Genomic DNA, 12,811 nt, shown 5'->3' with positions numbered 1-12,811 from the left:
TATAGACTAGCTCCGTAGTTAGCTACCCTCGCTATCTTTACACTTTAAAAAGTTATATTTGTATTCTTATTATTACTAAATTGAAACATTTAGGTCGATATTAGTTTTATTAATAGAAACACGAAAATAAATGGTAAAAAAATAATTTTAATATTTCAGTTGACAATGACGGATAGTGACGCTATTGGCATTGACACCGATGAAGTTGCCGAGCAACCCTTTTGCTTCTCTACATATGTGTTGGTGCTTCGCCACCACGAAATCGAAGTTGGCTATCGATGTTATCGTGGAGATCCATCGTTTATCAAAGCAAGACCCAAAGATGCGTGCCCCCCTCACCAACGCTGACGCTGATGCCATGCCCCTCCTTGCCGCTCGTCTCTGCAACCATCACTGCCACCACTCGTACGCGATCGAGCCCTAGGAGAACACCGTCGTTGCCCTCCTCAACCTCTCTATCTCCACACCACGAGGCGCTCGTGTGCACCCCAGGTATCATCGATGCCCTTGCCATTGCCTTCGCCTCCTCTCCCATAATGCTGCTCAGTATGCTATCATAACCTTTTATAGCCTCCTCTCATATCAAAGTGTATCGCTCTATCATCAGGTCAAAGAAGTCCCTCATCGTCACCCTTGTGGACCTCCTCGGCATCCCCAATGCATCGACTAGGTTCATCAAGGATGCATTCGAGTCCCTCTTCAGCTTGGCCCTCTACTCGCTCAACCGCACCGCCCTCATCGAGTTGGGCATCATGTTGCCCCTCTTTGCACTAGTGGTGAAGGATGGGGGGAGGGAGGTGGTGGAAGACGCGACGATGATGATCGTCCAACTAGTAGAATGCAACAAGAGTGTGGAGGTGTTATGGAGGATGGACGACATCAACATTATTGTGGATCTAGTAATTGGGGGGAGCTAGAGGGCGAGAAAAAATATTACAACTGCATTGCTAAACTTGGTAAAAAGCGATAGAGACAAGGAGACGGGGGACGTTAGGGAGGTGGATGGAGCGAAGGCAACCATGAGTGCTCTAACCAACGGTGAGCACGGGGGAAAAGCAAGGCGGAGGCACTATTGAGGGTTCTGGAGAGCGGGTGCGGGAGCCAACTACAAGGTCTTGATGATTCCAAGACCGACACCAATGACTTCATGTCGTAAACGTCGCTATGTGACAGAGCCGTAGAGCACTCCATCGTCGCATCCGATAATACGTAATTAGCCTTGTCTTTTTGGATCAACCTATTGATTCCACTAGGTAAACTCGAGTAGAGTCAGAACGAATCGATTCATTGTGCGAGTCAATTGGTGAGTCAACCCTTCTTTTCATTATATATATTTGCTTCCAGTAATATGTAATTAGCCTTGTCATTTTAGATCAACTCATTGGTTCTATTAGGTAAACTCGAGTAGACTCAAAACCAGTCAATTCATTGTGCCGAGCCAACTGATGAGTTAACCCTTTTTTTCATTACATATATTTACTTTCATTAATATGTAATTAGCCTTGTCTTTTTGGATCAACCCATCGATTCTATCAGGTAAACTCGGGTAGACTCGAATGAGTCGATTCATTGTATGAGTCAACTCATGAGTCAACCCTTCTTTTCATTACATATATTTGCTTAGTACATATTGGACGGACTTAGAGAGTTGATAATGGCATATGTCCAAGAAATCAAAGATGTACACATAATTCCAAGATTCTCCAAAAGGGAATATGTGAAAGTTTCCTTGTATTTACTAAATTGCAAAAGATTTAGCATCTATGCATAATTCCATATAAATTCTAATAAATAGCTGTATGAAATTGATCGATATGTCACGAAGGAAGAAACATATCGATCCTCAGTTATTATATCATAGAGGACGTACATCTCAACTTTGAGATCACCTCCCTTTGATTCCAGAATACAAATCTTATCGTAGTATGTTCTATTGCAGGAACAATTAGCGAGCCTACAAAACTGATGCAGAAGGAGAATTAGAGTCCGTCTCTGTAAACAAGCAAACTCTGATGAACATGGCCGCTTCATCATCCCTTTCGTCATCCAGGAATGGTGGGAGACTCCTCAGGGAGCATCAGCCGCAGATCCAAGCGGTAGATGGCGTCGGCATCCGATCGCCGCCTCTCCCTGGTCACGGTAAATGCCGCATGGCCTCGGGCAAAGGCGAAGGACCCGGTTCCTCCCACCACCGCGAGCTCCTCCCTCCCCCTGCGCCCCACCCGCCTCGCCTCCACGCTGAGGCTCCCCGAATACGCCGCCGTGTCGAGGGCGAGGTGCACGATATTGAACGCGGATAGCTCAAGCTGTCGACCGGGAAGTAGCACGATGCCCCGCGCCCCGCCGATGACCCGGGACGTGTTCTCTGGTCCCTCCCTGAGGTCGTGACGGAAGACGAAAGCGCTGTGCCCATGCAGGCCTGCCCGCTGATGGGAACGGCCGGGGCTGGGGGGATGAACGTAGAGGGAGAGGGCCAGCCATGGCCCTGTTTGCCTCTTCTCTGATTTCCTCGGCACAGGCGAGAGCAATGGCAGGAGGATAACAGCTAAGGTCGCTGCTGAGACCGCTGCAAAGAAGATGATCCTGGCCAACATTATCAGAGTCTGGTGCCGCATCTGTTTCCTAATCGGTGGATTTATAGCTCGAACAATTTAATCTGCTACACTAGGCATGGATCGACTCATCAAAACCTAAACCATTATACATGTCTCTGACATCGCTGACCAGAACCATTCTGTGGATTAAAGAACTCTGTATTAGGTGGAAGGAGGAAAATGGTAGTCTTGATTACCATTGGTCCATTCAAACTGGGATTAGAGACATGGATGCTTCACCTAACTTGCTGAGCGAGTGCATCCGAATCTGGCAGGAGACCTCCAATAATTTACAGTTGACACGTGAATCCCATACCTGATCTGCATCTGTTGGAGGTGCATGTCCTGGAGGAAGCTTCGAGGGATGGCTCCGGCGGAAAACCATACCGCAATGATCGCGAGAAGAAGGCAGGGAAGAACAGGGGATGGATATATAATGCTTCAACGCATCGGTCTTCACGGCTCCAACCCCACATTCCAGATAAGCGAATGAGCTGCTGTCCGATCCAATCGCTGCATCGCTCGGCCATGTGTGGGATTCCGAGCTTGCCCCTCCATCTCCACCTTGTGAGGGACTTGGTAGCTGTAGGGTTGCTCTCGGATAAGATTGAACTTGAAGGTTTCTCAGTCCTCTGCAAGAGTGACGTGAAAGTCCACCTGCAGTTTGTCCGATACTGTTGAGGTTGGATATGGCTGGAGGGACGCCATGGCTTTCATGCAACATTCCCGGCCAATTATTGGGGCCTGGAATCTACGTGGGTAGCTTCCCGACAGCTTTTTTTGGGATCTAAAGAGTTGTGTTTAGCTACGCTGATTTGATTAGATTTAGTTCATCACCTGCACATAATCTTCTGCCATCAGTTTACCTTACAGACTTCATCTCCTCGTGGACTCGCAATTAACTGAGGCTTGAATTAGAACATGTTTACCCCATAAATGAGACTAATCTGAGGTCAAATCTGTCGGTCTATCCAACCAAACTACAGCCATGCATGCATGGATCATTGTCGTGCATCGTGATCTCTGCTCCCTTAATTACTATGATATCTAATACTTAAATCCCCCCTTCATCTTCTTCTCTCTGTCCCACACACAGCCTGTTCTTCACGTTATCCTGGTTGGCATCCTCCTCGCTTAAGACGAAAAGTTGATGGAAGCGTTGCGTGCATCTCCCTATCTCTATATATGATGGCCTTCCTCCTCCTCCTCCTCCCTCACAAAGCCTGACACCATAAAAAGGCTCTGGCCCGCTTATTGCACTGTGGACACTCGCAAGCCACTGCCATGGGGATCTGCAGCTCGTGCGACGCCACGACGGTGGTGGCGGCCACCGCGACCGCCAAGCTGGTGTTGCAGGACGGGAAGCTGCAGGAGTTCGCGCGGCCCGTGAAGGCGTCCCACGTGCTCCAGAAGGACCCGAACTGCTTCGTCTGCAGCGCCGACGACATGGGGTTCGACGACTTCGTCTCGCCCGTCAATGCCGACGACGAGCTGCAGCCCGGGCAGCTCTACTTCCTCCTCCCCGTCTCCATGCTGCGGCGGCCGCTCCACGCGGAGGAGATGGCCGCGCTCGCCGTGAAGGCCAGCGCGGCTCTCATGGACTCCGATGGCTACCACTGCCGCGGAGGACCTGTCGGACGCCTAGTCTTCCCCGAAGCTTCCGCCGACGGTATAAGGTCGGCGGTGGCGCCGGCACAGCGCAGGAGGAGAGGGCCCAGCTCCAAGAGACGAGGTGGCAAGGGACGGGATTTCAAGTCCGAGTTGGGTGGCATTCCGGAGTAGAGAAGAGTGTGGTGCCGCTTCTTGACTCGGCATTGATCATAAGCTCGTCAACCGTGAGCCACGAAGGGAAGGGCACCGAGCAGAGTCGAAGACACCGGTCGACGCCATGTTCAATCTGTAAATCGCAACAGGAGATACACAGCCATTACATGTCCTTTTCGGCTACTACTCTTCATGTACATAAGGTTAGAATTGGATGAAATAGACGCAACAAAGGCTGAGTCTACGACAGAATATTTCGCTCTCTTGCCTCGCTGTACATTCAATGTCAATGTGGGGTCCGCATCGAATACTTGTCGGGCTCGTTCATTCACCGAAGAAGAAGTCTGGGTTTGTCATCGGCTCCGAAATGGCTGGCAATCAATTGCAGGGCTCATCTCCCGTGCTAATGGAATTAATTAAGACCAACCTCATGCGCATATGGGAAATGATTGACTTTAATTCGGTGACCACAAATCCAATTAGATGTGGTCTGACAAGGGAAATTACCGAGAACCCAACAAATTGCGTGGTCTAATCAAATCCATGAGTGATTGATGCTCGATGATTGAGATGAAAACACTGATATCTGTTAATCATGCAGAATGAGGAGACAGAATCCAACACAAGATACCATATATGATTTAGCAAGTCAACAAAATCTTATGTGCATGAGAGAATCGATTTTATCGGTAATGCGTATTGGTCGCATGTGGAATACGATTACAATGTCATCCGATTACTTGACAAGCACCGAAGTCGCAACATTTCGTGGTGGGAAACTTTATATGATTGATTATTTGCCTCTTAATGTTGGATGTTGGTCGTGAGAAAAATGTTATACATGCCTTTGGCAATAGTTTCAATCCACCGCAGTAGTGATGGAATGCACATGGAAGATTAGCGAGGTCACATTATATATGTCGAACACTTGGGGAACAACTTAGAACCAAAATATATTAATTGCACTAAAAAGGGATAAATTAATATAATAGTTTTTTTAATTAATTTTATAATTTGATCGATAAATTAATATATTTTAAAAACTCAATTAATTAAGTTAAAATTAGAATAAAACAAAGCCATAAATAAATAACAAATAAATATTGGCAAATCAATTCACAGTCATTTGTTCATTTTCTTTCGGTTATTAATTTTTACTATCAATCTTCTTTTTTAAGATCAATTACTATTATTATAATTTTTTTTATTTTTTACGTACTCTCATTTTACAAGAGTTCTCTCACCTTCTACAACCTAGAATTTCAACCCAACTCAAGAATAGAATGAGACTCAAACTATGTTCAAAATAAGAGCTTATAATACTTTACTATCTCAGAAATGGATGCTGCGTTAATCAAACTTGAGTAGGATATTTATAGGCAAGGTTTGCAATATCGTATCGTACCAATATTTCGACCTAGGCTTGGTACCGATACGATACAGTATACCGAGTGATACACCCAGATGTACCGAGCGATATATTCAGATGTGCCGAGTACTGTAGCTATGTTACAATGCTACAGTGCACAGCTGTAGTGCTACAGTACACTTGGATCGGTAACAGGCGATCTGCGTACAGATAACCTATCGGACCGGTACGTATCGCCCGTACCGAGCGGTACAATTCGGTACTGCAGACCATGTTTATAGGCCCCAAAAATCTTCAAGAATAAAATAAAAAATTCAAATCCCTAAAATTTTATAATAAGGGTGATACTATTATTGGCATTAAACAATACTATTGCTGCAACTACACTATAAATCTAGACTCTAGCAGTACTACCATCTACCTACGTGGTACTATCATCGGCATAAACAATACCATTGCCAAAAAGATTGATAAATCACGAACAATATTTGTCGACTGACTCGGTACTACCACTTGCCTAGTAGTACCATCACCCAAACCTAATTTAGGTTACCAATTTACCTTCTAATGGGTCTAACTCAGCTTCAGTTCAAACTCAATGACTTTTTTGACAAATTGGCATGGTTTCGACCCCAATATCAACTCAAATTAACCCATAACGATCTTGATCAAGACTTTGACAAATCAACCACCCATACGGCATATTTATGAAGCTTTCGACATATTATATGCTATTCTAGTATGTTATACGTGGGCATTTATGAGGATTTTTTATTGTGACGGACTATCTTGGATTCTAGTATGTTTATAATTATATTGTCTAACAAGTATTTTATTGAAATAACTATATATAGGATCCCTATGACTTAAACAAAATTAACTAATTCCGTGATAATCAGATACCAATATATTGATCATTTGGTGTCGATATATTGATCAATGCTACATGGGATCAGTTTAATCTTGGATTTCCGAGTTCTCTTGATAACAAGTATCTGAAAGTGAAGTTGTGAGGCACCCACTCGATCATCTTTCGAGAGCTACTCCCACGGCATCCATCGACCATCAACCTCAAACTCTCAGGAACACAGCACTCGATCATGTCCACTAATTCTCGGTCAGAAAACTTGGAGTCCTTTGCAAAGGAATCCACAATCTTTGGCAGAAGAATCTTCTGTCCCCTCCTAATAGTCACAGCAGCATGGATGTACTCCATCTTTGCAGCTTCCAGCAGTTGGGACAATCTCTTGGGACTGTACACTCGAACCTGAAGCAGAAAAGAAGCAGCAGATATGATATCAAAAGACGAATTTTACTTCAAGACTTCAGATCTTTGCAGAGGTAGGATGCGCTGAAGCTTACGGCAGGATCTGAATGGCTTCCTGCACAAAGTGCGAAACGTAGTAGAGGTTGAGGGTTCTCAATGGCGTAGCCTTTCCACTCATCACCATCCTTGACCTTCACCTTTGAGGAGATTATTAGCCGTAGCCACTACAACTCCATGAACAGGAAAGCTTCAGCTTGTTGATTCATATATTGCATTTGATACGCCTTTAAGCTTGCTTTGTCTACTGTTAGGATCAGTAGAGAGACGAGTGTCTTGAGAAGACTATCCAGTATTAAGCACATAGAACGTACCTGTCCTGGAGGATGCATACGACAGCCAAGTATCGAGCTTTGTATTATGTACGCATTCACCATACGACCACCTATATTGTACATGTTCTGAAAGGAATAAAGAACATCACGATCAGAACAACTACTAAGGATCTCTACTTCCATAAAACCATCTTTTAGATTCATTATGAAGGAGATTACCTTGATGAGAAATGATACCTTCTTTATGTTGCTTCCTGGAATCCCATATTCTAGATGTGCCTGTACAAATCAATAAAGGAGATAATACGAACAAGAAAAGGAAGAAGGTTATGAAGAAAACAGAGGAAAAATAGCTTACATGCATTAATATAGCATTGTGTATGTTAATCCAGAAAGCAATCTTTTCCTCGTTGCTCATCATCCTTGGATCAACTGTTTCAAGTCGATGGACAAGCGTTCTGAAAGAGAACTAACCGATTCAGCAATATAATTTGAGAGTAAATGCATGTATGTTCTTCACAGTTAACTTGCTAATCGACAGAGTAGAGAGAGTTCCAAGTGTTAGAATTGGAAATGATTTCTTGTAGCTATGCAGTGACTCACTTGTAGTTATGTAGCATCTCTTCAACAACGGTAGACGTTTGACTGGATTTGCAGATAGAAGACACTTCCACCATCACACTGTAAGGTCCACTGAACTCCCGGAATCTTTTGGTACAGCAAGAATTTTCTATCCATGTATCAACCATGGATTCCCTTTTGCGGCAAGGACTCTGCAGTTCTCCGGTATAACGGGGAGAAAATGTATTCCTAGATGAGAAGGATGAAGTCGGAGAGGATGCAACACCACAATGGCCAACGTAGTGGTCTGTCAGTTTGCGGTAGATGGCACACATGGACCTGATCATGTCTTCGGAGAGTCTGTTCGGTGTCTCAGGAACATGATCAGCGACAGTGGTTCCAAGATGATCTGCCAAGCTAATGACCCCCGAATTGAACTGCTGTTCATGCTGAGAAGAAACCTCAAAATTATCAAGACAAGTAAAAGCTTCTCTTTCAAGGAAAAGGAAAGAAATATGTAGGATTAGATGCATGCTTCAAGGAAAGATAAAGCATGGCATGCCTTGAGAGCTCGAGTTGGATACTTTGATGAAGGTGGCATTAGCGAGGAATGGCTGCGGTGAAGAAGACAACCACGCTTCTCTCGACAATTTGCCATCTTTTGTGGAAGCAAGATGTGATTCGACCGAACTGCTGATCTGAACTTTTGGAATGAGGCAGCATGTGTTGCACCTTCAACTGCAGTATGTGATGCACCGGACATTTGTTGCTCGAAAGCTCTCCTGTAGAGGGATAGAAGGTATTGTTCCAAATGCACAACCTCTAACTCCAACATCGCAATCTCCCTTATTACTCCCTTGGTTGACTGATATCACAACAAGTACAACCAGTTAATTCAAATCCAAGCCAGGTAAAAGAATATGAGATTGATGTGTTGAAGAACTTACTTTGGGAATAAAAGTATCAGCTGATGTATCAATGGCAGAGCTCTTGTGCTGCAATGCCTGTTCTAGTGCACGACGTACAACAAACTGATCCTCGAGGCATTTCTCAAGTTGTTGAATCTGCATCGAGCAGATGAGAAGACATTACATGTGCAAAGAACCTGTGCATATAGAAAATGGCAAGAAAACACATCCATAACCGGGTTGTGCCACTACAGAATTGGGGGTGAATATTTTTCATGTAGTTTCTGCTACTTATTTCAATCAAGATCACTCACACAGTTGCATATCTACCTAATTTTAAGGTAATATTACCTCTTTCTTTAAAGAGCTTTCCATGACATTGTTAGGTGATGGCCTCTTCTTGACTTCAGCTTGGCCGACTTCTTCCATGTCCTTGCAACCATATCAAATCTAGAATTAGTACTTCACATTTTTGGCTCTGTCAAAACAAAAGAAAAGGAATAATTTCCAAGAAAGGCATTTTATTGACTACAAACTAAACTTTTCCTGTATAACATGAAAAATTGAAGAAATCGATTCGACTGAAAATTCACATATTGGTGGCCAATAATGAATAAGACTACTGGTATGCAGTTTGGATTTATGATCAGAAACAAAGAAAGGAAAAGAAGGCTTACCATCCTAACATGATGAAATGATATTACTGATGTATCCAGCTTACCAGTCTTGATTCTCTTATCAGAGTCACTGTCATTACAGAGGAATGATGTCAACGAAAATTCTGCAGTGCAAAAAAGATCTTACGTAGGTTGTAATAATATTGAGTTCACACGTTTATAAGATACTACAAGTTTTCTCTTCTTTATACTGAAGGAAAAATAGGATTCTGTAAGCTGAGGAGACTCCAAATTACATTCACAAACAATTCTATCAAAGAGGAAGAGAAGCAAGAAATAGGGGAAGTTGGAATAATACATCAGCTACCTCTTAGACCGCTTATGCCTTGTAGAGACTTCTCGAGTGGTGTCCATTTCTTCCACAGGAAACTTTGGCATTCCACTTCCTGCATTCGGAGTTATATCTCAGCAAGCAGCTAAATGAGTTCATTGGAGGAACAGAGGAGTGGCAAGCTCCATAAGAAGAGATTACCCATTTGAGCTACGAAACAATTCGATCAGACTTCTCACTCCATGGAATCCTCCGAGCTTAGAGACCTCTTATTCCCTGTGCAAAGCCTGCATCCAGCAGATTTGAACTGTAAGCTGAAATGTAGACCACTAGCACTAGAAGCCAGAAATGAGCATTTGACCATGAGATCTTCTAACAAGTCAATAGTAACTTGCTAATTTCTAAGGTGTAAGAAAACATACCCAGTATCTTCTTCCCAGAAACATATGCTCGAGTTGTTAACGTGGCATTGCAGTATGTCAGTCTGGGAAAGCTCAGTTGCTAAATGCAGCCAAGGCCTAATGCCACAGCCAATAATTTAGTACGTCTCTTCCCAAACTCGCGAAACAAAGTTCAGCTTCTCATGGGAATAGGTGTTTGATGCTGTAGAAGCTCACCAAGTCATGTGATTCTCTGAGTGGCAGACACTGTTTCTGCGTCTTAACACCTTCTGTTCCGATACAGATGAAACTTCTATTGGGTAATTGTAGCATCACATTCATGGATTGACATCGAGAGATTTAATGGCTTTGCCAAAGAATCCTTGAAAGCGAACAAAGGCTGCCTCAATGAAGCTTCTTAGCGTCGACATTTGGGCACTCGGCCTTTACAAACTAGAAAGCCAGCAAAGTTGAAGCGTAAAGTGGCTTGACATGCTTCAGTGAAGCTTCTTCATGCTGCTGAGGATCTTTCCCACCAAAAAGGAGCAAAGATGCCCTGTTGGCCTCCACGCTGATTGGATGTATCATTTGTCACAGAATCCATTGCTTAAAGAAATCTATGATGGTCCTGGCATCTTCACAAGCACTTGCGGAGGGGAATAGGAGACTAAGTTGGCACGACACGCCCACTCTTCCCCCATCGAGAGGGACGCTCCCACTATGACCTCTGCTTTTGGAAGCCCCACTTGTGTATGGCACAGCAGAAGAAACTTGGACTCTTCATATGACAACCATTGCAAGTTGGAATCATTTGACAAGTTGTTCTTCTACTACACGTTGAGTAAGTGCATCTCTTGTTCATTGCTTGTGACTGCAAGTTCAAACAGATATCTGCATCCCATCAAGTATATGAGAGAGTAGCAGATGCCAGCAAAATGAGAGATTCAAAAGAAGGTAATAATGGTTGAGCTCATTACCTGTGCCAAAGAAATGGAAATAAAGGTGGCTTCTGGTTTCAGAACCTTATGAACTCCTTTGTTTACAAGCAATTGATGCTTTGCAGGAGTCTGAAATAGTGGGCAAGTGAAGATACAGATCTTATATGATTGAGGTACAAAGGGAGTCAATTTAGTACACAAAGTCATACTGTTGGCACCACAGTGAATCGAAAAATGAGTTGTCTAACTAGAAAAATCGTAAATCCAAGCAACTTGAAAGATATAGGTGTCCTAAATTTGTCAAACACACTTGGACTTACAAGTAGTCTACTAGATAAAATGGTGTCCAAAGAGCAAATAATTCATATCATGCACCCTAATGTGTTAAGATTGAATGACATGTTTCAACTTTGGCAGTCATGGACTTTCCTTAAGCTCAAACAACACTAACAAAATCATAAAATCTTTAATTATTTTGGGCCAATTTATATAGATCTCTTGCTGTTATTTAGATATATAGGGAGAGCTTTTTAGATCTCCCTATTACAATGTTTGTATCATCTCAAATGATTATTTTTTATTTTAATCTCAAGCATAATGATACCTAATTGCCCACAAACGAAAATATGTTTTTCTCTATTTTTTCTGATAACCTCACACATTCATCTTTGTATTTAATTTTCCTTGATTAGAGAAAAGACTAACATGTCTTTGTGTCATTAGAACAAATCAATTATACCCAGGAAATGTCGATTTTCTTCTTCTAAAATGCAAACATCATAGAAAAGGACAATCATCTTGTAGTTGTTATAAGAGGACCCAAGTTTTCAATGGAGGACCCATGGCGTTCTCCTGATATGTTTTGCATGCTCGAAGGTGTGTGTTACAGACCATAACCAGTTCCAACAAAGGTTGGTAGAACTGGCCATCCTAGTGGTCCAATGTTTCCAGTGCTACGCTATTAATTAGAGTCAGATATGGATATTGATCACAAGTTTTGGGCCTTACCAAATTAGAACCGAGCTCTCGAAGAAGCCATCGGACCGCCTTGATTAGGCCGGGAGAACAGGAAACCCCGCTGCTTGATTAGGCCGTCGACATCGACATTTCTACAAACACCACACGGTCAGGTGAATCTCCTACTCCAAAGTCAGCACCCCTTCGACCCCCATCTCCTGCAAGTGGTTCCGCATCCTCCGAACCAGCGATAGGGCTGCAACTCCTCGCTGAGCCGCAGTCACGTGGAAAGAGTACATAGGGTCTATGGCCATGATGTAATATCGTATCTATAAATGAGCCGCACAATGATACGACACCATAGAAGACGAGCAATCATCATCGGGTTGGGCCTCACGTACGTCAGAGTTCCGCGTCGGCTTAGGACTACGATCATCACAAACAAAAAAGCACCGAAAACAAAATCATTAGTTAACAACGCTAAATTGCACCGTATGACTTGTTATTCCATTAGTCATGAATGATTTCGTGGATACTTCGCTACAAGAATAGTTCTTGATCAGCATATAGCTCATTGGATGAAGTATTGTGCTTTGTTCAAGGTTTTTTTTGGGTCCAGGAGATAAGCCATGGATGGCCCCAAAAGAGGTGCAATATGCCATCTAACACACGCAGTCACTCCCCTTTGTCATCTTCCCCACGTCAATCAACCACCATTGCTGGCATTAATGACTCAGTCACTCCCTTTGGTCGCTCCAACAACTGCTTCGTTAGGAACGAAGCATGTAGACGA

At 43.4% G+C, this 12,811-nt stretch overlaps 4 protein-coding genes across 8 annotated transcripts; 2 read left to right on the top strand and 2 right to left on the bottom strand.

The window, feature by feature from the left end:
• Positions 1 to 353: 353 nt before the first annotated feature.
• Positions 354 to 917, top strand: LOC135616432 (uncharacterized). Its single transcript, XM_065115627.1, has 2 exons — positions 354 to 492; positions 571 to 917. Exons 1-2 carry the CDS (start codon positions 354 to 356, stop codon positions 915 to 917), a joined length of 486 nt encoding a protein of 161 aa, XP_064971699.1.
• An 879-nt stretch (positions 918 to 1,796) lies between these two features.
• LOC135616280 (pterocarpan synthase 1-like) lies at positions 1,797 to 3,168 on the bottom strand. Of its 2 annotated transcripts, none has more exons than XM_065115482.1 (2): positions 2,835 to 3,168; positions 1,797 to 2,734 (listed from the first exon to the last, which is right to left on the bottom strand). In XM_065115482.1, the coding sequence occupies exon 2, from the start codon at positions 2,613 to 2,615 to the stop codon at positions 2,043 to 2,045; it is 573 nt and encodes a 190-aa protein (XP_064971554.1). In that variant the 5' UTR covers positions 2,616 to 2,734; positions 2,835 to 3,168; the 3' UTR covers positions 1,797 to 2,042. The 2 variants fall into 2 exon arrangements, with proteins under 2 accessions (XP_064971554.1, XP_064971556.1); XM_065115484.1 differs by having other exon boundaries at positions 2,911 to 3,168.
• A 513-nt stretch (positions 3,169 to 3,681) lies between these two features.
• On the top strand, positions 3,682 to 4,610 carry LOC103993094 (uncharacterized). Its single transcript, XM_009413044.3, has one exon. The coding sequence runs from the start codon at positions 3,879 to 3,881 to the stop codon at positions 4,374 to 4,376; it is 498 nt and encodes a 165-aa protein (XP_009411319.2). The 5' UTR covers positions 3,682 to 3,878; the 3' UTR covers positions 4,377 to 4,610.
• A 1,998-nt stretch (positions 4,611 to 6,608) lies between these two features.
• On the bottom strand, positions 6,609 to 12,773 carry LOC135581013 (uncharacterized). 4 transcript variants are annotated; one of them, XM_065118869.1, is made up of 15 exons: positions 12,070 to 12,773; positions 11,101 to 11,190; positions 10,166 to 11,014; positions 9,945 to 10,030; positions 9,771 to 9,858; positions 9,473 to 9,542; positions 9,147 to 9,227; positions 8,835 to 8,951; positions 8,450 to 8,752; positions 7,930 to 8,336; positions 7,685 to 7,784; positions 7,546 to 7,605; positions 7,366 to 7,452; positions 7,090 to 7,218; positions 6,609 to 6,994 (listed from the first exon to the last, which is right to left on the bottom strand). In XM_065118869.1, the coding sequence occupies exons 6-15, from the start codon at positions 9,473 to 9,475 to the stop codon at positions 6,680 to 6,682; spliced, it is 1,602 nt and encodes a 533-aa protein (XP_064974941.1). In that variant the 5' UTR covers positions 9,476 to 9,542; positions 9,771 to 9,858; positions 9,945 to 10,030; positions 10,166 to 11,014; positions 11,101 to 11,190; positions 12,070 to 12,773; the 3' UTR covers positions 6,609 to 6,679. The 4 variants fall into 4 exon arrangements, with proteins under 4 accessions (XP_064974941.1, XP_064974940.1, XP_064974942.1 ...); XM_065118868.1 differs by having other exon boundaries at positions 9,780 to 9,858; XM_065118870.1 differs by lacking the exons at positions 9,945 to 10,030; positions 10,166 to 11,014; positions 11,101 to 11,190; positions 12,070 to 12,773 and having other exon boundaries at positions 9,473 to 9,576; positions 9,771 to 9,800.
• Positions 12,774 to 12,811: the final 38 nt, after the last annotated feature.

This window comes from Musa acuminata, chromosome BXJ2-7, assembly GCF_036884655.1.
Source record: "Musa acuminata AAA Group cultivar baxijiao chromosome BXJ2-7, Cavendish_Baxijiao_AAA, whole genome shotgun sequence".
NCBI lineage: Eukaryota > Viridiplantae > Streptophyta > Magnoliopsida > Zingiberales > Musaceae > Musa > Musa acuminata.
This window is presented reverse-complemented; position numbering and strand designations above follow the sequence as displayed.

Coding starts and splice junctions, on each gene's coding strand:
- LOC135616280 (XM_065115482.1), bottom strand. CDS start 2,615: ATGCGGCACCAGACTCTGATAATGTTGGCCAGGATCATCTTCTTTGCA.
- LOC103993094 (XM_009413044.3), top strand. CDS start 3,879: ATGGGGATCTGCAGCTCGTGCGACGCCACGACGGTGGTGGCGGCCACC.
- LOC135581013 (XM_065118868.1), bottom strand. Junction 7,606..7,684: donor ACAATGCTATATTAATGCAT/GTAAGCTATTTT, acceptor TGATTTGTACAG/GCACATCTAGAATATGGGAT. Junction 7,219..7,365: donor GTATGCATCCTCCAGGACAG/GTACGTTCTATG, acceptor ATGGAGTTGTAG/TGGCTACGGCTAATAATCTC.
- LOC135616432 (XM_065115627.1), top strand. CDS start 354: ATGCCATGCCCCTCCTTGCCGCTCGTCTCTGCAACCATCACTGCCACC. Junction 493..570: donor GGCGCTCGTGTGCACCCCAG/GTATCATCGATG, acceptor AACCTTTTATAG/CCTCCTCTCATATCAAAGTG.